This window comes from Brachyhypopomus gauderio, chromosome 2 (genome assembly GCF_052324685.1).
Source record: "Brachyhypopomus gauderio isolate BG-103 chromosome 2, BGAUD_0.2, whole genome shotgun sequence".
In the NCBI taxonomy this organism is placed as follows: domain Eukaryota; kingdom Metazoa; phylum Chordata; class Actinopteri; order Gymnotiformes; family Hypopomidae; genus Brachyhypopomus; species Brachyhypopomus gauderio.
This window is the reverse complement of record NC_135212.1, coordinates 28,659,453-28,681,952: the sequence shown is the minus strand read 5'-3', so window position 1 is coordinate 28,681,952 and position 22,500 is coordinate 28,659,453. Positions and strand designations below refer to the sequence as shown.

The 22,500-nt window shown below is 45.6% G+C and overlaps 1 protein-coding gene across 2 annotated transcripts in view; it reads left to right on the top strand.

The window, feature by feature from the left end:
* Positions 1–22,500, top strand: part of sema3d (sema domain, immunoglobulin domain (Ig), short basic domain, secreted, (semaphorin) 3D) — a 41,271-nt gene that overhangs the window by 207 nt on the left and 18,564 nt on the right. For both annotated transcript variants that reach the window (XM_076993395.1, XM_076993394.1), the window contains exons 1-8: positions 1–162; positions 6,988–7,208; positions 13,496–13,656; positions 16,971–17,033; positions 17,249–17,368; positions 18,236–18,329; positions 19,386–19,511; positions 21,914–22,056. The exon at positions 1–162 is cut by the window's left edge. In XM_076993395.1, coding sequence (XP_076849510.1) covers positions 7,019–7,208; positions 13,496–13,656; positions 16,971–17,033; positions 17,249–17,368; positions 18,236–18,329; positions 19,386–19,511; positions 21,914–22,056 — 897 coding nt within the window. In that variant the 5' untranslated portion in view covers positions 1–162; positions 6,988–7,018. The remainder of the gene's footprint in view (positions 163–6,987; positions 7,209–13,495; positions 13,657–16,970; positions 17,034–17,248; positions 17,369–18,235; positions 18,330–19,385; positions 19,512–21,913; positions 22,057–22,500) is intronic.

The window sequence follows — 22,500 nt, the reverse complement described above, 5'->3', positions numbered from 1 at the left end:
ACCGTGAAGTTTGATTTGATTTCTGGTACATAAAGACGCGGGGACGTGCAGCGCGCTCCTGGACGCCCGTATGTCCCGTGTACTGTGAGCACCGTAGACGTCCGTGGACGCTGCGCGACTTCAGGACAAAGTCGCTGAAAAGTATCTCGTCTCACAGAACACGTAAGAACCTCTAAAACATTCTATTGATTTTGTTTTAATTTTACTTTATAAGTGTTTCTGTAAGTTAAATCAGCACAGATGATGCCGTAACATACGTTAACTGTCGTGACAAGTGTGATTCATTTCTGCCATGGATAACAGAACAAATATAGCTGCTACTTGTTAGTTTACTTTTCTTGAGTAATGACGAATAACTGAGTGGAGAAATGTTATTCTCGGAGGGAGGTGATCGAGCGCCTGCAAGGTCGTGTTCCCTCTTTTCGTTTTTATTCTCGCCTTTGATGTGACAAAGTGTCTATTAGGGAGCACTTAAACTCCTGACCTGAAGCTTATTAATAAAAATGATCATACAGGCAAGCGTGCGAGCAGGAGGAATAAACATTTGACTTTAACAAGTGCATAAAACTATTATATGATGAAAAGGCAAAGGCAAGAAATGCAGCCTTTCTCCCTTCCCCCCCCCCCCCTCTCTCTCTCTCTCTCTCTCTCTCTCTCTCTCTTTCTCTTTTGCAAGTTATTTGTCACTTGCATGACCTTTTGTATATGCAATTTTACTATTTGCAATTGTCTGTAAGGCATAAATGTCTCACAGTCCATTAATCTCGTCTCCTCAGAGTAAGGCTAACAATTCTGCTCTCCAGTGGACAAACGCAAACTCACTCCAGTGAGTGACAGAATTATTGAAACATCATCAGGGTTATGAAAAACAATAAGACCATTCTTTAGCATGCTGAACCAGAGGCAGGATGTTAGTGGGGATGTTTACAAGGAATAAAATATCAGTCCTCTCGAAGGACTACTCATCAGCGTTCCATTCAGGTTCAGGATGCGCACACACGGCCATGCCTCATTAGCTGAGCTGGGGCTGCTGTTACCATTAGCATTAGCTGTTAACTCTGTGGAGTCCCTTACTGAAGCAGGGGAGAAAGACCAGGGAGAAGGACCGGGGAGAAGGACCGGGGAGAAGGACAGGGGAGAAGGACCGGGGAGAAGGACAGGGGAGAAGGACAGGGGAGAAGGACCAGGGAGAAGAACAGGGGAGAAGAACAGGGGAGAAGAACAGGGGAGAAGGACCAGGGAGAAGGACAGGGGAGAAAGACCAGGGAGAAGGACAGGGGAGAAGGACAGGGGAGAAGGACCAGGGAGAAGGACAGGGGAGAAGGACAGGGGAGAAGGACCGGGGAGAAGGACCAGGGAGAAGGACAGGGGAGAAGGACAGGGGAGAAGGACCAGGGAGAAGGACCAGGGAGAAGGACAGGGGAGAAGGACAGGGGAGAAGGACAGGGGAGAAGGACAGGGAGAAGGACCAGGGAGAAGGACCGGGGAGAAGGACAGGGGAGAAGGACCAGGGAGAAGGACAGGGGAGAAGGACAGGGGAGAAGGACCAGGGAGAAGGACAGGGAGAAGGACCAGGGAGAAGGACAGGGAGAAGGACAGGGGAGAAGGACCAGGGAGAAGGACAGGGAGAAGGACAGGGGAGAAGGACAGGGGAGAAGGACCAGGGAGAAGGACAGGGAGAAGGACCAGGGAGAAGAACAGGGGAGAAGGACAGGGGAGAAGGACCAGGGAGAAGGACAGGGGAGAAGGACAGGGGGGAAGGACCAGGGAGAAGGACAGAGGAGAAGGACAGGGGAGAAGGACAGTGGTGCTGGCATCCACACTGACGTCCGGGTGCTCTTCCCTCCAGCCACATGGTCCTGGATAATAACTCCCTCACGGTCTTCATGGAAACTCTCTTTCACGCACCCCACTGCTTTATGGGCTGAGTCCAAGAGAAAGGGCCAGTCATGAGTCCTGTCACAGTGAGAGAGAGGGGGGGGGGGAGAGGGAGAGAGAGAGAGAGAGAGAGAGAGAGAGGGGGGGGGGGGGAGGGAGAGAGAGAGAGGGGGGAGAGGGGAGAGAGAGAGAGAGGGAGAGAGAGAGAGAGAGAGAGAGAGGGGGGGGGAGAGAGGGGGGAGAAGGAGAGAGAGAGAGGGAGAGGGGGGGGGGAGAGAGAGAGAGGGAGAGGCCTCTGGTTTTAGTGCTTCTCTCTGTTAGGTCTAAATATATTTCTGTTGCTCTCACATTGATAAATAATTGTGAAACACATCTGCAGATTTGACCACTGCTGTTTCTGTTGTATTGATATATATTAGAGGATTATTGTGCAAAAGGTAAAGATGTAGAAAGAATCTTGTTGCTGCTTTGGCTTTAAAATGTTTTTGACAGGACTGTCAAACATTTGGAGCCAAACATGCCACCTGACAGGAGGGAGGGGTTTCCCCTGGCCTTCTTTAAGAGGGTGTATGCTCCTAGAGGTGTGAGTGAGGATCAGTGTGATGAATGCTCTGTGTGAGTGTGTGTGTGTGTGTGCGCATGTGTGTGTGTGTGTGTGTGTGTGTGTGTGTGTGTGTGTGTGTGTGTGTGTGTGTGTGTGTGTGTGTGTGTGTGTGTGTGTGTGTGTGTGTGCGTGTGGTAGCACTATAGCGTTTGGGTGCTAAGATCTTTTAACACAGAGGTGCCATGTCCCTTTCTGTCCAGATGCCGTCTGTCCCACATTTCCCTCTGCCTGTGTCTCCTCTGTCTCTCATTAAGCCCACGCAGTGCAGCAGTAGCTGCTGTGCTGAGACCTCATACCACCCTGCACGTTTCTGCTTCGCTCTGCTTCATTCCATGTGGCCTTTGTTTCCCCCACATGATACGAGCATCGCTGGGAAATGTGGCGCTGAAGTCAGTAGTGAAACTGTCACTGATGCTTTTGTTGTCCATGACTGGCACTTGTCCAAAGGTCATTAAAGTGAGGCCTACCGCCTTAATCCACCAGGCCTGACCCAACTCATCGGGTTCTTCTGAGTGCGGATAAGAAGTGTTAGATTTGAGTTGGAATTGCACTTCACACAATTACACTTGTAATCAACCTGCACCAAAACTGTAAAACTGCCCAAACCTCTAGACTGTTACAGCAGTATTGGCTGGGCTGCAAGAAGCAGACAAGCCCTTTAAGTAATAATATTTTATTGTGTTAAGTGAGCTTCCAGGTTAATGCAGCTGTTCCAGATGGTTGTACTGTCGGCATTTTCATGGTTAGTGTTATGGCATCTACTGTTCTGGACTGGCATGTGTGTTGAGAGATGAGAGAAGAGAGGTTTAGACTCCGCCTCTCAGGAGCTGCACTCACCGGTCTGTACATGAACTTCACTGACTTCAGATGAACTTCACGCTCTTTCCACATCTTCTTGTCATGGCTTTTCTGTCACACGTCAAACTCCCCGACGCCTGTGGTAGAGACACAAAGGAGAGTAGCTCCCTGTGACCCTGCCACACTGGGCCGAGCTTCACGCCATCGGATCTCTATGTGTGGGAAACAGTAGAAGCAGAACTTCTGCTCCAAACAGCAGATGACGGAAAGTAGACATTATCTGAGCACTTTAGAATGAGATCAATTTGTCACTGTTCCATTACAGCTGTAAAGGCACCTCTCAGGATGTCTACAGTTACCCATAATTCCATTGGTCTGTCAGTTACACATCAGCTATTCTGGGAGCATAATAGGATTTTGGAGTTTTTGGCTTCAAAGACTCCTTCAAAGGACTCCTTCTTTCTCCTGCAGGCAGCTTCCCAAGCACCATGGAGCACTTTACCTTCATCCTACACCTTTCTTCAGCATCTGATACTTCACAGCTGCTTATCAGCTGAATGCTTTGGCCGTATCAGCAGCAGTGCAGTGATCCGTGTGCTGTCGTAATCTCAGACGGCGGACCTGCAGATAGTCGCTTCAAGTCGGAATTGTAAACTTTAGCTTGCGGCTTTGAGGATATGCAGTTTCAGAAGTGGCAGTCGTGACATTTCTGGTGTGCAAATACTCAGTGATTTGCTTGGTGCTTTGGGCGGGGGCCATGGCCCGGGTCAGCCTGTTAGATCTGCTGTGTGCACGGGGCTCAGGTATGAACACAATGGCCTTGAGTCTCTTAATCAAATTGCTTTGTCACATGACACTTCCATTAGGCCAGTATCAGAGAGCAGCAGGGCTCTTAACGCATTATGGAGTTTAGAGGTTAAGAGGAAACACAGATATTTGGCCAGGGCATCTCAGCATGATACTTAATACTTAATCATCCATTATAAGTTGTTGATCGCACTAGGAGACCTATGAATGCATGTAAGTGCTTCATTATTTTAACATGGAATTGTGTTTAGTATGCAATAACTTAGTCTTATGGAAGAAACATTTGTGTATAGCAAAGCTGAAAGTTGAAATAAGCAAGACTTTGGTTAAGCTTTCGATGTTTTTGTAACCAGGTTCAACATGTGCACGTTCCTACACGCTCGCCTGTTGACTGTGCTGGTGCCGTGATATATAGGATTGATTAGTGGTTTGTGAGTACAGAAACTTGAGCTCTTCCTAATAACATGAGTTCAGCTTCCATAAACACGCACATGCATGCTCACATACATATCATATGTGCTTCTCAGCATGTTCACAGACACGTAATTAGTCATCGCGTCTGCATGTTGTCTCAAGTGAGTTTGAAACTCATTTAATAATTCTCGCTCCTCCTGTGTTTTCCCTGATCTAACAATTTACTGTTCATTGCTTCATTAATTGTTTAGCATTGCATGCAGAGACACGAGACGTGCAGAGTATCAGAGTATCAGAGTATGCTGCAGTGTGTGGAGTCATCATGAACTAACTGGTCCATTTTATCTAAAACAGCTGAAGATGATTAGTGCAATAAAGAATCTGGCTGTCAGCAGAATTTAGTGCCACAGTACATTTTGCCTCTTAAATATCATAGGCGTTTCTCCATAATTGCATATACCACAGATTTGATGAAGTGGGATGATATCCATCAAAAGCTGAAAATCTCACAACTGCTTCGACATTATTTAATTGAGCCTGTCTTATATAGTTGGCAAGAACAATCATAGTCCACATGAACTTTATTTTACCTTTCACTTTTTTCCCCAGAACCACTACCAGTTATTTCAGTGCTTCAGAAACATGACGTTCTTATGAAACTCATACATCTAAACACGGCAAATAACAGGCAGTTGTTTTCTTATGAGGAGAAGGTGATATAATGAATTTAATGAATCTACATAATTCTGCTGTGGTTCCTCTGCCAGTAACTCTCTATCCAAACCCACGTCACTCTTGCAGAGGTCATCTGCTTTTTTAAGCCAGTGATTCAGAATTTCTGTTGACCTAATGAAGATAAATGTTCTCGGCATGTTGGTATTAGTATGTTATGAAAATATAGCATAGCCTTGGTTCTGTGTATAGTACATTATAGTACAGCACTAAACTGACCTGCTCTGTGCTGCTGGTCTTAGACTCAAGAAGTATTATTAACTGCTCTGCCAAGAATAACCAAAATAAGTAACATAATAGTTACTCCATAATAAGACTCCATAATAGTGATCTGTGTTGTCTCTTTTCTGTAGTGAGACAGTAAAATGTTTTACTTATATGCTGTGCTTGTAGTATCCAAGCTGCAGGAAGCTGATCTCAGTGTGCCGTTATGCTGTAGTGTGGAATAACCTGAAGATATTTATGACAAATTAACAAAAGAACAAGGGTGAAAGAGGAAGAGGAAGAACAGGAAGAAAACAATTGAATACGAGGAAAAAAAACAAGAAGGTGGAGGGAACAGAAGGAGGAGAAGGGAAAGATGTGTCCTCTCATCATGATCACATGTCTAATGATAGGGGAGCTGACTTCCCAGTGGGCAGAAACCTACAGTGTATGTGACACATCATTTGTATTTTTGATGGAGTTTTGCCAGTCAAGTGATTTGTTAGTTGGACACCAGTATTCTGCTTCTGGAGAACCTCTGTGCCAACAGAGCCCGCGGGCTGGAGGTCAAGCCCTCTGGATGCTTCTGCTGTTGAATGATCCATCACCCCTAGCACTATCTCTGCGCCTAGAGGGGACAGTTCTCTTAAGTAAACAGAGTTCGACTTGTCAGCTAGAAATGTGTAGGCCTGTATTCTTTGTGTGTGTGTGTGTGTGTGTGTGTGTGTGTGTGCGTGCATGCGTGCGTGTGTCTGTGTGTGTGTGAAGAACATTTCCATTTAAAAAGGTAAAATGAGAATTATTTTGGCATAAAAGATAACGTTGGGAAAGGTTTAGGCTTAAAAACATGATTATGTGTGTAATGAATGATTGTAGTGGAGTTAGAGAGATGTTTGTACGGAGCAGCCTTGTGGTTTGTTCATTCATTCAGGGGTTTGTAAGAATGCAACTGCTGGTTCATAGAGGTGGAGGGCGGATCCCCCAGGGAGGTTCTGAATGTGTTCTTAATCACTTCCAAAACGTCCTGGCCCGTAATGAACTCTCATATGGTCTTGTCTTTTTCCCACAATTTTCAGCCACTGTCCTGTTTAATGAAGCAGGAATTCAGACGTGGTCATTGGCCAGCCGGAGCGTGCAGCACTACTGTTTGCAGTGTGAAAGGGCCTGAGGAGGCGAGAAAGAAAAGAACAGAAGAGAGATGTATGTGAGAAAGAAGGATGCTGCTTAAAAAGTGGCTGGAAGTGGCGGCCCTCCACGAGCTGACCTTTTGTTTAGGGACGGACTGATTTAGAGAGGGAGATCGAGCGAAAGTGTCTGTGTGCACGGGGACAAAAGCGAGGGCATGAATAGTATGGCGGCTGACACAGAGCTGGTCCGAGGGCCACAGCCTAAAGAGAGCGCACAGCACAACAGCTGAACATTCACTCGCTCATCTGAACATTCACTCAGGCTCTAACAGGGTCACACCCTCGCAGAGCTTCACGCACCTCCCACGTAGATGTTCCCCCCCAACCAGTTAACAAGACTCTTTGCTCTCTCCTCCACCACAGGACTGCAACAGAGGAGATCCCGTTTCTCACCATGAAGGCTACTGGACAGCCAGGGAGCCAGGACCAGTGGGAGGGGTCCAGCCTCCACCGTCCCTCCCAGAAAGAGCGATTCTGCTGGGCCGAGGAGGTCAGGACAGTGCTGTTGTGGTTGTTGCTGGTCCACCTGCCTGCCGGGGGCAGTGCTAGGGAGAGTGTGCCCAGAGTGCAGCTCAGCTATAAAGGTATGAGCACTTCTCTCCCACTGGAAATTTCATAGTGACAACAAATGTAACATTTGGAGCAACACGTCAGCAGTGTCACTTCTGTACTTTGGTCATACATATGAATGGCGTTCAGAAATATACGTGTTTGCTTGAGAAGAAGCAAGACTTTGGTTAAGCACTTTTATACGAGTGCATTTAACAAATTTGAAGACGATTTTTTGAGAGGTCCAAAGACATGCATGTTATGTTAATTGATCACTCTAAATTGCCAGTAGGTGTGAGTGCGTACATGTGTGTTGGCCATGTGGTGGACTGGTGACCTGCCCATGATGTACCTGCCTTCTCCCGGAGATGCTGGGATTGGTTCCAGCTCCCCCATGACCCCCACTAGCGGGATTAAGTGGTATAGATGATGGATGGATGGATGGATGGATGGATGGATGGATGGATGGATGGATGGATGGATGGATGGATGGATTGTTGAGAGGTTTGAATTAAAGTAAATTATTTATTGTAATATTGCTCAGGAGATGCACTGTTCTTCACAGTAGTTCATGTGTTTTTGTGTGTGGAATAAATGGCTGTAGGTTTTATTGTGCTCACAGAAACACAGACCCACTCATTACATAAACTGGCCAAACTGGTGGCACTAACCATGACTGTAACTCTGACTGTAACTCTGACTGTAACCCTGACTGTAACCCTGACTGTAAATCTGACTGTAACTCTGACTGTAGCTTTGGCCTCAAAGGCCTGTTGTATGTTTTCTTTTTTCCAATAAAACCTGCATATTTATAATTATGAAATATAATATATAATATAATATATGCCCACATAAGGAAATACGCCCACATTTTTCAATGATGCAATGAAACGATTTCCCTCCACAGAGAGTTTAAGGCAAAGCAAACACCCATTTTGAGTTTTGTGTTTTGGGTTGGGTGGCACCAAAGCCACGACAGCCTGGTGTGGTTGGGGGCTTTGGGGTGAACTATAGTCTCTCATTATACCTGGCTGTGTTTCCACCACCAAGTCCTAAACACTCTGGGCTCTTCGTCTGTCTCTGCTCTGATGTATAGTGGGTAAACCTCTGAATTGTATAATCTACACACTGTATGTAACAAACGTAATTAAAACCATATTTTTTGTTATTGCTCACTTTTGAAGTTAATTTTAAATGTTGCCATAAGTTAAGTGTAGACATAGCAAGACATACAGATTCTTTGTATACAATTTATTATCCACAGCTGAAATTACACAACAATAGATTTGTCAGAAAGGCATTAACACACAGCAATCATCAAAGAGTCCTATACCTGTTGTGAGGTACAATGTGAGAACAATGGTAGCACTCTCTCACTCTCTCTCTTTCATACTCACACACACACACACACACACACACACACACACACACACACACACACACACACACCCACACACACACACCCATACACATACACACACACCATCCCCACACACACACACACACACACACCATCCCCACACACACACACACACCTTCCCCACACACACACACCCACACCCCCACACACCGTCCCCACACAAACACACACACACACACACACACACACCCTCCACACACACACACACACACACACACACACACACACACACACACACACACACACACACACACACACACACACACACTCGGGTCCATTTCTAATGCAGCTATACTCCGCATTGGCCATTGAGACTGTCCTGAGCACACATGGCAGGATGGCATGAACACATTTCTCCTCTAGCCCATGAAGAAAGGAGGGAAAGTCTTCTTCTCTTGCTGTGTGGTTTTTCACTGGGTCTCCTTTCATTATATCCTGTGCTGTGGACCTACTTTCCCTTTGGGAATTTAGAAAACGTGTGCCATATTTGTTTTATGCCACTGAGGGGAATTAAAAGTTGAAAGTACTTAGAAACTCGTGCCAACACAGTGGGAGCTTCACACACATCACCCTGTCAGGGAAAATATGAGTGACCACTGGGAATGTGCCATTTAGCTCAAGCTTTTTTGGTATAAAGAAAATATGTGTGTAAGCACTAATGTTGTGTAAATGCTGTCAAAAGGCTGTATTTCTCCCTGGGCATACGAGCATGTGAGAGGGATACAAACTTCAAGGGGATGTTTGTTTGTTTTAGAAATCCTGAATTGTTTTGAGCAATGTCATAGGTCAGTAGGTCAGTAGGGAGTTTGGACCTTTAGTTGGAATTTGAAGTTTTTCTTTGGGTTTTAGGGCTTGATCCTTTTATTTTGTTAGGTTTGTCCTATTCCCACTATAAGTAATTAGTGTGAAAAAATAAAAATATCTGTACTTTAGAATAACATCTATATGAGGTTGTAGATTCCAAACTCACAAAGCTTTAGTAAGCTTACAAAACATTAGTTCCACTTATTAATGTGACATGAGGTTGGACCTGTTTAGAGGAAGACGGTCTTTTGACTTAATGAAACATTTTAAAGTGTTATTTATTCTGGGACACAGGGTTTGTTTTTAATTTTGCAGTGCAATTCAACTGAAGCTCTGGTAGTTTCCTGACAGCTGAAGTTGCATATCTGAGGAAAAAATGCCGTCCAAGTTTGGTCGTGTTTGCAGAGGTGGACAGACGGGCTTGCTTTCATTCCAGGTCCATCAGCTCAGTGAACTCTTCAAAAACAACAGTACCTTTTCTGTGTCAGTGCCCACCTCGATAAACAGAGAGCCTGTTTCTCCTGAAGAATGCAAGTGTGAAGAGAAACATCAGAGACACTGAGCTTCACTCCCCGAGGTCACTGGCTCGCACAGCCTTTTCCATACGTGCACATACACCGGAACACACTCATCCAGACAGGAGAGGCCCGTTTACACAGCACGGGCGTGAGCACACACCATTGCATCTGACTACACTCTGCTCAGCATAGGCTGGTGTTGCTGGGTCTGATTCAATCTGAGGGATTGGAACTGATGTTAATGACAGATGCTAATGTTAATCATGTATTGTTATGAGCATGTGGTGTTGGAAAGAGTCAGGAAACAACCTATGAAGGTCTGTACTGTATGTGTAGCTCACACACACACACACACACACACACACACACACACACACACACACACACACACACACACACACATAGACACACACACACACACACACACACACACACACACACACACACACATAGACACACACACACACACACACACACACACACACACACACACACACACACACACACACACATAGACACACACACACACACACACACAGAGGTAGAATAGACTAAAATTCTTGGCATTGGTTTAGTAGAAGAACAGCAATTTAATGATAGTGTATCATTAATATTTACAGCTTAAGGTATTATATGACAATAGGCTTAGTCTACTTAAGAAAAAATGTGGACTTGGGTTCCCTTTGAATTACAATAAATATTTTTTTTTTCTATCACTCCCTTTGGAAAAACAAAATATCTTATGTCTTCAGCTTTGAAGTGCTGTCCTGTTTCCTTTCAGTAGTACTGGAAATCTTACCATGTCAGCTTATAGTACATTGGCTTTTCAAATTAATCCCTGATATATTATTATCTGACAGAGATGTGGTGAGCAAAATTATAGTGAGATAAGACGCAGGTTCAAGTCTGCTCTGGTCAGTAATACTTCTGTGCATGTCAAAGCAGCTGCCCTGCCCCCCTAGTGTTAGCGCAGAAACAAATGCTGAGAGAGCAAAGCGGCAGCTAAGAAAAACTCAAACTAGTTAACTGTGTCTGCCCCAGAGCGTCCTGCCAAGCGGAGACGCACATAGAGTTCAATACGCAGCTCTGGTGTGAGACAGCGTCGATGACTGGCACTACACTATCTTCCGTAAACAAACGGAGAGATTAGTTTCAGCGCGAGCGCTAATCAGCGGCTGCTGAGTGGGAGTGAGTCCCATGAGGGTTAGCCATGACGGTTAGCCATAGATAGACTTTTGTGGGCCTCAGGACCGAGCCGGCATCTTTCAGCGCCGCTCAGCTTTGACACTGTTTGGAGAGGAGATTAGCAGAGGCTGAGATTTGCAGTCTGGAGGTGCAGTGTGTCTTTATGAGAGGGTCATTTTGTGTAAATATTGATTGTGGGTACCTTACCTGAGAGCCTCACAGCCCAGAAACATAACAGTGTCAATCTGGTTGTGTAACTGGGCTTTTTCATCTCGTAACACTCTGAGACATGGTTACGTATGTGAGACATTGCGTATGTGAGACATGGTTGCGTATATGAGACATGGCGTATGTGAGACATGGCGTATTTGAGACATGGCGTATGTGGGCTCTGTCGTATGTGAGACATGGCGTATGTGAGACGTATGTGGCGTATGCTGTGTAAGGGTGTTTTAATCATGGTCTACTGTATATAGCCTTCAAAAGCAGAAGTAAAAAGATAGGAGTGAATTGACAGAATGTTAAAAAAGTCAAAATAATGTTAGTGTGAACGAGAAACCAGAACCAGAAGAAAAGAGGAAAGAACGCAGATGGACAACAGACCATAACAGCACAAAGAATGTGGGTTTGTGTTTTCAAGTGGATTCTTTGGTCCCAGAGTTGTGTGTTCAGGGACAGAATCATCAGGAGCAGGAGACTGACTCTGACCTCCTGCTGTGTTCAGACCTGCAGACATGCACACAGAAGCTGTGCATACCAAACGTATCCTTAATGAATAATTTAAACAGCAGGAGATACACACTCGTAATATACACTCTGTGTATGCAGGAGATACACACTCGTAATATACACTCTGTGTATGCAGGAGATACACACTCGTAATATACACTCTGTGTATGCAGGAGATACACACTCGTAATATACACTCTGTGTATGCAGGAGATACACACTCGTAATATACACTCTATGTATGCAGGAGATACACACTCGTAATATACACTCTATGTATGCAGGAGATACACACTCGTAATATACACTCTGTGTATGCAGGAGATACACACTCGTAATATACACTCTGTGTATGCAGGAGATACACACTCGTAATATACACTCTGTGTATGCAGGAGATACATACTCGTAAGAGTCAGTGAGCTTTGAGGTGCTGTTAGTTCTCTTAAACAGGGGCTTTGTGTGTTCTTGAATCTGCTGCACTGTGTGTTGTCCGTAGAGGTGATCATGACTCATCACTCATTCACATTTTGGCCCAACTTTGGCTCCCAGTTCACCTCCATCATAGATTTAGCTCAGGAGTTAATTTGATGTGACCATAAACAAGTATTGAATGCAAAATTGAATGCAATTTTAATCCATAGGGGGAGTGTGGGCCATGTGTGCACAAAGCCCACCAGGCTGATACGTATCAATGCTAAAGTCTGAAGCACAAAGTCCACCAGGCTGATACGTATCAATGCTAAAGTGTGAAGCACAAAGCCCACCAGGCTGATACGTATCAGTGCTAAAGTGTGAAGCACAAAGCCCACCAGGCTGATAAGTATCAGTGCTAAAGTGTGAAGCACAAAGCCCACCAGGCTGATACGTATCAATGCTAAAGTGTGAAGCACAAAGCCCACCAGGCTGATATGTATCAGTGCTAAAGTGTGAGGCACAAAGCCCACCAGGCTGATACGTATCAGTGCTAAAGTGTGAAGCACAAAGCCCACCAGGCTGATAAGTATCAGTGCTAAAGTGTGAAGCACAAAGCCCACCAGGCTGATACGTATCAGTGCTAAAGTGTGAAGCACAAAGCCCCCCAGGCTGATACGTATCAGTGCTAAAGTGTGAAGCACAAAGCCCACCAGGCTGATATGTATCAGTGCTGAAGAATGACGCACAAAGCCCAAAGGCTAATTTGTTGTGGTGTGGAATAGTGAAGCACAAAGCCAATCAGGCTGGTGTGTAGCAGTGCTGAAGAGTGACGGGTGGCAGACCCCGATCTCATGTGTGTCAGTTCTGCACGAGGGCTACAAGCTGAAGGGGTGTAGGCATTTTATCAGACTGGAATCAGAGCACAAAGATGACAGATGTACCCACATGTGATGGTCTTACAACAGTGCTAAAGTGTTTTTAAAACCACATTAAGGAAGAGTGAGAGTTGGAAGGAGCTGAGCTGGAAGGATGAGATGGTAGACACAGATACACAGTCACACATCCTCTTACATGCTGCACTCTGCTCTGTAGTAATATTGTTATTTTATTGTCATTGTGTATAGAAATATAGTATGTGGTATACTTACATGTATATGTATCTGTTATATTACACGAGTGTGTGTGTGTGTGTGTGTGTGTGTGTGTGTGTGGTGTGTGTTCACTTCTTACTGTTGTGCCTGTTTTGCAGAGCTGCTTCACTCTGGCAGTGTGGTGCCATTTGTGGGCTTCGGTGGTGGAATGCAGTTTCAGACGTTCCTATTGGACGAAGAGAGGAGCAGACTGCTCCTAGGGGTCAAAGATCACATCTACCTATTGGACCCAGACAACATCAACAAGCACCCTAGGAAGGTAGACATGCAAACACGCAGCTGCACGCAAACACGCACACGCCCTCATACGCAAGTCACACACAACGAATCACCTTGACTTGCAAAGCATTTCAGTAAGTTTAGTAGCTTGGAGAATCATCCAGAACACTCACACAAAGGCTGATAGTGTGTCAGACGCACCGGAGGGCGTCCAGCATACCAGACAGCGTGTTCAGACATCAGAACATGCTATGCTGTTTTCTTTAGACACAATAGGGATTCATTACAGTCTTTATGTCCACTTGTCTAGCTGGCTAGTGAGGTGTGATATTCTGTCAGTTCTGTCTGATTATGGGATTACACACTTACCTGGTGCATTCTTCCCCTGGTTCTTTTTTCTGCATTTGTTTGTGTGTGTGTGTGTGTGTGTGTGTGTGTGTGTGTGTGTGTGTGTGTGTGTGTGTGTGTGTGTGTGTGTGTGTGTGTGTGTGTGTGTGTGTGTGTGTGTGTATGTGTGTGTGTTAAAATTGATTAGACACTGCCTCAGGTTATAGACTAACAGTGTGTGCTGCATGCTTAAAATGTGTGGTGGAGAATGATGTAATGTAAGTAATGTAATACATTTTGATCAAACAACAATAATAATACCATAATTCACCCAAAAAAGCAAAAAAGCATTCAAAATAATTGTAAACTAAAGAGAAATGCAGATTATCAATATGAGCTGTTTTATGTATCCATGTGAATTCTGCACCTTGGTTTCACTGCTTGGTGTGACAGGCAGGGTGAGCAAAATAAAATTGAAGGAATCATGCCAAGTCTCAGGGAAAATGTATGGTTTAATAGAACAGTGCGCAAACCAAAAGCCAGTGAGTCGATCCAAATTAAGGATATAACCAGCGGTCAACTGGTACAAAGACAAGACATATATAGACGAACAAACGACCCTCAGGTGAGACGGATCGAGGGCCCCGCCCACCTGAGGGACGAACACAACAACAACAACAATAACAACAACAACAGGACAACTGCCGCTGTGGATGGGGACAACCGGCAGGGGGCCCTCCACAACGTGACACTTGGTGTTTGTTTGGTCTTTGCCTTCAGTCTCATTTTTACAAGCTCTCCTGTTACATCTCAAAAAGAGTTTCGTTTGTTTTTCAGCTAACGTTTCTCAACAGGTAATGTGTCTCTACATAACCAGGCAGAATAGATGGTGGTGGCAAAAAAACATAATTAATGCACGACAAATGCATGAATCCCAATGATCTCAATTGATAGGGTTGATGTCCTTGAAGATGTGTGTCGCTCACATCTATCACATAAAGAATTGACGTCTAGACTTTTAATTCATGTTGTAATGTTGATAGTTGCCATGATAGTATGAAGATGTTTTACGTTCATTCTAAAATGTATGTGATATTTCAGTTTCTGTTTCTACAATAAAGATGTATTCTGTTTCTACAAATAAGATGTATTCTGGAGAAAAGACAGCATATGATATCCAATACTCAGTTACTGAGCACTAAATATTTTTATATGCAGTAATAATTTCCAAGTGAGATTTCAGAATGGATTTAATGTTTATGAATGAAAAATTATTAATTTGTGCTTTCTGGGATACAAAGAGCCCATCATGTAGAGTGAGAGGGTTACTTAGAAGTGGGAGTATAAATGCTGAGGCATTCCAATTGTGTGTGTGTGTGTGTGTGTGTGTGTGTGTGTGTGTGTGTGTGTGTGTGTGTTTGTGTGTGTTTATGTGTGTGTGTCTGTGTGCAAAGCACATAATTGAATCATGTTTGCAATAGAATATACACAACGATCTCCCATGTTGAACCAAAGAAACACAACACACTTGTGTCTCATGGTGATATTCCCACGGGATTCCTCTATACAGCCATTCAGCCCCTTGGGATCCTCTGACCCCTGCCAATCACTGTCACCATGGTGACACTGCATACTACTACCACAATAGTTGTCTGACAGGCATAGATCCTCAATGGAGAGTTCGATGGGGAGTTCCCCTCTCACACATATAGACCCTTCAGTGAATAAGAAATATGGGGAGTTTTTGTAATTAGATGACCAAAATGTTCAAAGACACAGTCAAAGACACAGTTTATGTCTCATATGGTCTTTTTCACTAAATGACACCTACAAAGCAGAGGTGTGTCATGACTGCACTGGGTTCACAGGGTCGTGCATCCTTGAACTTGTTCACTCGGTCGTGACACTCATACATTCACGTGTTGGTGAACTGACATCACCTCACAAGTAGACACACCCAAGGGAGAACATTCCCAGCGCTGCGTGGCTGAGCACAGACAAGGTTGGGTGAGCCAAAGAGCAGATTGATGCCTTCGGCTCCTCCAGTGAAGTCAATTGCGTGCAGCATGGTGTAGTGGAGGTAGTCTACCCACCCCACGGGGCTGTGTGCTCATTGCCTGACATGCTGATGGTGCAGGAATCATGCATGAAAAACATACGTGTCACAGTTACGAACAAATCCAGCGACTCCTCGTCATGTTAGCGCTCGGTATATCATCACAGCATATGGGGGGATGAACGCTGACACATCGTTTGATAGAGCGCCTCATCGCCCTGCCTTGGACCCACACACACAACCCTCAAAGCATGTGTGAGTGTGTGTGCTTGCACATGTAGGGGTGTGAGGTCAGTACAGGTACTCGGTTACCACGGCGTCGTCATGTCTTTCATGCAGCATATGTTTGTGTGCGAGAGGATACAGTTACTTATCCAGCTTAATCAACAACAGTGTTCCTGTGACTGGCTTCATGTTACGTGAGTGTGTGTGTGTGTGTGTGTGTGTGTGTGTGTGTGTGTGTGTGTGTGTGTGTGTGTGTGTGTGTGTGAAAAGTGGTATAGAGCTTGTGTGATGGTGCACAGATTCAAGGACTTACTGAATAGACACCTCATAACCACATGTGATTGAATGTAATCACAAGGGTTTGTGGGATTGCATGTTACATGTAGAGATGGCTCACAGAGGTTAGAGGTCAGAGGTTAGACCAGTACATACTAAACACTTAAGTATTAATAACACATGTGTGCACAAACAGGGTCAACAGACTGTTTGACTCTCACTCTCATTCATTCTCTCTCACTTTATCACAGTGGATAAGAGAGTTATGTCTGATTTCTTTCAGAAGTTTTGAAAGTATTTTGGCTTTCTGATATTTGTGGTGTTTTTGCATCTTTATATAACAATTTTCTCAGTATCAGAAGATAGTGCTCCTGTTTATTTATGTGTTCTGTGCTTGTGTGTGTGTGTGTGTGTGTGTGTGTGTGTGTGTGTGTGTGTGTGTGTGTGTGTGTGTGTTTTTTTTTTCTCAGTTGAGCTGGCCTGCTCCACGAGACAGGGTGGAAATGTGTATCCTGGCAGGCAAAAACCCTCTGGTGAGTAGCGCCAGGATACATATGACAGTGAAACAAACTCTTCACCAGCCCAACCATCTCCTCCAACTCCCGTTTTATTCCTCGTGAAACGGCTCGTGAGAGGGATTAACGTGGTGGGCTGTGTTGTCGTAACAGCGTCTAGCGCAGGTCCCTTTGTTCTCTCACTCTATTGAATGTTCATGCTTGTTCTCCGTGTCCCTCGGTCCCTCCTTTAGACCGAGTGTGCTAATTTTGTCCGAGTTCTGCACAGCTACAATCGCACTCACGTTTACACATGCGGTACTGGTGCCTTCCAACCCACTTGCGCCTTCCTGGAGGTCAGAGGTCACAAAGAGGTGAGGGGCTATGTTACAGGCTATTGATACTTACATTCTGTTCTTTCAATTATAATATGCTCAATAATAAATAAACTGTGTGTACATGCTGGTTGTAGTTATGTGAATATATTATATATATTCTACTTTCATATATGGTCCTACATTGAATACGTATCTGATTTGTGGCCATGCGGCATTGAAGATGATGGTCAGGCTTTTGGTTTGAGATGCAGCTGATGTCTGCCTTACCGAAACATTACAGACAGATACAGCACACATTACAGACAGATACAGGACACATTACAGACAGATACAGGACACATTTAAGGCAGATACAGGACACATTACAGACAGATACAGGACACATTACAGACAGATACAGGACACATTTAAGGCAGATACAGGACACATTACAGACAGATAGAGGACACATTACAGACAGATACAGCACACATTACAGACAGATACAGGACACATTACAGACAGATACAGGACACATTTAAGGCAGATACAGGACACATTACAGACAGATAGAGGACACATTACAGACAGATACAGGACACATTACAGACAGATACAGGACACATTTAATGCAGATACAGGACACATTAGAGACAGATAGAGGACACATTACAGATACAGGACATTTGCAATTAAGAAATGGAATTGCAATTAAGTAAAAATGGAAGATCTGAGAAAAAGCGGACTTCAACAATGTGAACGCTGCCTGAGCTTCAGGGAGCAGCCGTCTAGAGCAGCAGCAGTTCAGAATGAGTCCCAGCTAGAGGAGCTGCTGGCTGACTGCGTGTTCTGAGCATGACCTGGGCATAACCTGAGCATGACCTGAGCATGACCTTTGCTCTGTGTTTGCTCTGCTTGTTTCAGGATGGCTGGATTCAGCTCATCACCAGCAGTATGGAGTCAGGGCGGATGAAGTGTCCTTTTGATCCCCGCCAGCCGTTTGCCTCGGTGCTGACTGGTGCGTCGGGGTGCTTTACCCCCATCCCTTCCTACTGCCTCAGGACAGGATGCAACCCTTCAGCAACTAGCTATCAAATTGAAGGTTTACGGTGCGGTGGCTTTCAAAGGAAGGTTTTAAAACGTGGCTGAATGGCTTGAATGTCAGAGCTGCCCAGGAGATACAGACTCCACTCCCTCCGCCTGAAGATTCTCCCAAAACATGCAGACACTCCCAGAGATGGGGGGATCGAGGAGGGGCCAACAGCAAAGAAGAGTGAAAGAGAAAGATCTATATAGAGAGAAGAAATAGTGATCTGTTTGTGTAAGGGATAACACATTTGATCTGTCCATAGATCATCTCTTCAAATCTATATGGAGCTTTGTTTTGTTCAGGGGTTATGAAGTCATTTGGGTGTGTTCTCTGAGATCAGCCCACTGGTGTCAGTTTAATGATACAGAGCTTTGACCTCCACGACCCCACAGCCCTGCGTGATGATTTATGCAGATTTCACTCACAGTGCTGTGTGTGTGTGTGTGTGTGTGTGTGTGTGTGTGTGTGTGTGAGAGAGAGAGAGAGAGAGAGAGAGAGAGAGAGAGAGAGAGAGAGAGAGTGTGTGTTTGTTATTCCTCTCAGCATGAGGACAAGCTGGGTGAAGTCAGATTGATGATTATTTTACATTACTCAGACATCGTTGTGATGGTAGCTCACAATCTTTAACTTCTCCAGTGGTGGTTGCTATGGAGACTGCAGAAAATGAGAATAAATTGCTTATGTGGTTCCTGAAAGAAAGCTCATCTAAGATGGTGTCGCATATCAAACCTCAGATAGAGAGAGAGAATAAGGAAATGACTCCTGACTCATGACTTCGTGTACCTGCTTGGGGTCTTTGATTAGCTTTAATGAATGTGGAGGGTTTTGTTGAGTCAGGTGTTTCTCTGTTCTCAGATCAGTATTTTTATTTGAGAGTCAGGTGTGTCTCTGTTCTCAGATCAGTATTTGTATTTGAGAGTCAGGTGTTTCTCTGTTCTCAGATCAGTATTTGTATTTGAGAGTCAGGTGTTTCTCTGTTCTCAGATCAGTATTTGTATGCGGGCACAGCATCAGATTTCTTGGGGAAGGACAGAGCGTTCGGCCGTTCCCTTGGTCCTCCTCCAGATCAGCACTATATCCGCACGGACATCTCTGAAGACTGGGTTAATGGTCAGCAATGGCTTCACTCGCTCACACACACACACACACACACACACACACACACGCACACACACACACACACACACACACACACACACACACACACACACACGCACGCACGCACGCACGCACACACACACACACACGCGCGCGCACGCACGCACGCACACACACGCGCACACACACACACACACACACACACACACACACACACACACACACACACACACACACACACACACACAGTTAGAGACTGTTATAGCCACCCTTATAGCCCACAGTAGCCCACATGGTACATGCTCTTCATCAGCAGCACTGCCATTGGTGGCCTCGTCTTTATCACCAGGGTTGGTCTCTCCTCCCCGTGCAGCCTCCACTACCATGGCAGGTCCACACCAACACAGATGGCTGTAGGCTGTAGTGATAAGAGTCTCTAAAAAGTGTTTCTAATGAAGCAGGCGGTGGCCGTACAGTGTTGTTCACACACAGGAACCATCTTTTCACACCAAATCAGTTACAGTACATTGGACTCCTGATTGCAGAACCCTCAGGTGTTATAGAGTTTTGAGCGTTATAGCATCATGACTTGAGGCACATACACATGTTGGCAATCTTTTCTGCCCTGCCTTTTGACTGTGATATTTGTAGACTTGAAAAAATATTATTTTTAAATATCATATTCTGCAATGTAATGGCAAGAATGCCGTAGATGGGTGTGGTTGGTGAGAGTGGGAGGTTTTAGACTCCTACTCAGTACAAGGTCTGCTTTATATATAGCAGAACAGCTGAATTACCTTTCGTAGCCTTAATGGAAAACCAAAGAGTCTGCATTCACACACACACACACACACACACACACACACACACACACACACACACACACACACACACACACACACACACACACACATGTGAAAGGTCACATGGAGAGAAAGCCTGAAACTGCTGACAAACAGGTATTCCCCTGGCGAGTAGACAGACAGCACAGAATTGATGCCTCACTGACCTTTTCATGTGCTGCCCTGCTCACACCCTACCAGCCCTTCCTGCACACCGCCTCTGTGTGTGTGTGTGGGTGTGTGTGTGTGTGTGTGTGTGTGTGTGCGTGAGTGTGCATGTGTGTGTGTGTGTGCGCTTGTGTGTGTGTGTGTGCATGCGTGTGTGTGTGCGAGTGTGCGTGTGTGCGCGTGTGTGTGTGGGGGGGTGTATGTATGTGTGCATGTGTGTGTGTGGGTATGTGTTGGTGTGTGTATGTGTGTGTGGTGTGTGTGTGTGTGTGTGTGTGTGTGTGTGTGTGTGTGTGTGTGTGTGCGTGTGTTTGCGTGCATGTGTGTGTGTGTGTGTGTGTGTGTATGTGTGTGTGTTGTGTTGTTTTATGTTTTTGGGTTGGATTCAGCAGCTGTTTTCATGCATCATGAATCTGCTTCACTCCCACTTTTATCTGTCTACATTCAGGCTTATACTGCCTCCCCTCTCCTCCCCTCTCCTCCCCTCTCCTCCCCTATCCTCTTCTCCTCTCCTCCCCTCTCCTCCCCTCTCCTCCCCTCTCCTCCCCTATCCTCTTCTCCTCTCCTCCCCTCTCCTCCCCTCTCCTCCCCTATCCTCTTCTCCTCTCCTCCCCTCTCCTCCCCTCTCCTCCCCTATCCTCTTCTCCTCTCCTCCCCTCTCCTCCCCTCTCCTCCCCTATCCTTTTCTCCTCTCCTCCCCTCTCCTCCCCTATCCTCTTCTCCTCTCCTCCCCTCTCCTCCCCTATCCTCTTCTCCTCTCCTCCCCTCTCCTCCCCTCTCCTCCCCTATCCTCTTCTCCTCTCCTGCCCTATCCTCTTCTCCTCTCCTCCCCTGTCCTCTTTTCCTCTCCTCCCCTCTTCTCCTCTTCTCTCCTCCCCTCTCTTTCACTCTCCTCTTCACGTGGTTTTGAAACTGGATCACAGTCAACGGTAGGTTTAGGTTAAAGCACAAAGCCTCTCTTTGTAGAGGGTGTGTTTAGCTCTGTGTTGGCCTGAAGCAGCTTCTCTCCTGGGTGCAAAAAAACCTCCAGCCAGGATGGGATTATAAACATTACCCGGTTTTCCTTCACTAAAGGCCCAATTGTGTTAAGAAGAATGTCCACATGTTCATTTACTGTTACTCACATCTCACACATGTACTCTACTTTAATTAATATGTAATTCATTGTGAAACCTTGGTACACTCTGCATGAAAATGTTTTCCTGCCTCTTTCTCATTCTCTTTCTCTCCATTTACTATCTCTTTCATTCTTTCTCATTCTCTCTCCCTTTCTCTTTCATTCCATTTTTCTCTCCCTACCTTGTCTCATTCTCTCTTTCTCATATTCCTCTCCTCTCTACCTCTGCTTCTAAACAGTGAGACGGTAAGTAAACACTGACTGCTATTGCTCTCTCGTGTACACAGAGGCCAAGTTTATAGCCGCCCATCCCATCGCAGATACCTACAACCCCGACGACGACAAGATTTACTTTTTCTTCCGCGAGGCGTCCCGTGACGGGAGCACCATGGACAAAGCCGTGCTGTCCCGCGTGGCCCGTGTCTGCAAGGTAGGGACGCCGCCCAAGGCCGTCCTGGTGTCCATGTGTCCACGCTTGCTCCACTCGATCAACATGAGGCTCCAGACCTCTCTGGTCTGCCTGATTTACAGCTCACCGGACGGGTTAGATGTTCACTCTGGGAAAGCAAGCGTCCTGCTGCCTTTCTTGAAGCAGTGTTGAAAGCGGACCAGGCTGATGCTGTCAGGCCCTGGGGGCTGTTCGTTTTCTACACTGTGGCCTCAGGTGGTGCTACCTCCAATCACCACATCCGTTAGGAGAGTGGACTTCCCTGTGAGACCCACCGAAGGAGCTAGACACCCTGAGACCATATACGCACACCCTGAGACAGCATACACACACTCTGAGACCGTATACACACACACCTTGAGGCCGTATACTCACACCATGAGACCCTATACACACACCCTGAAACCATACACACACACCCTGGGA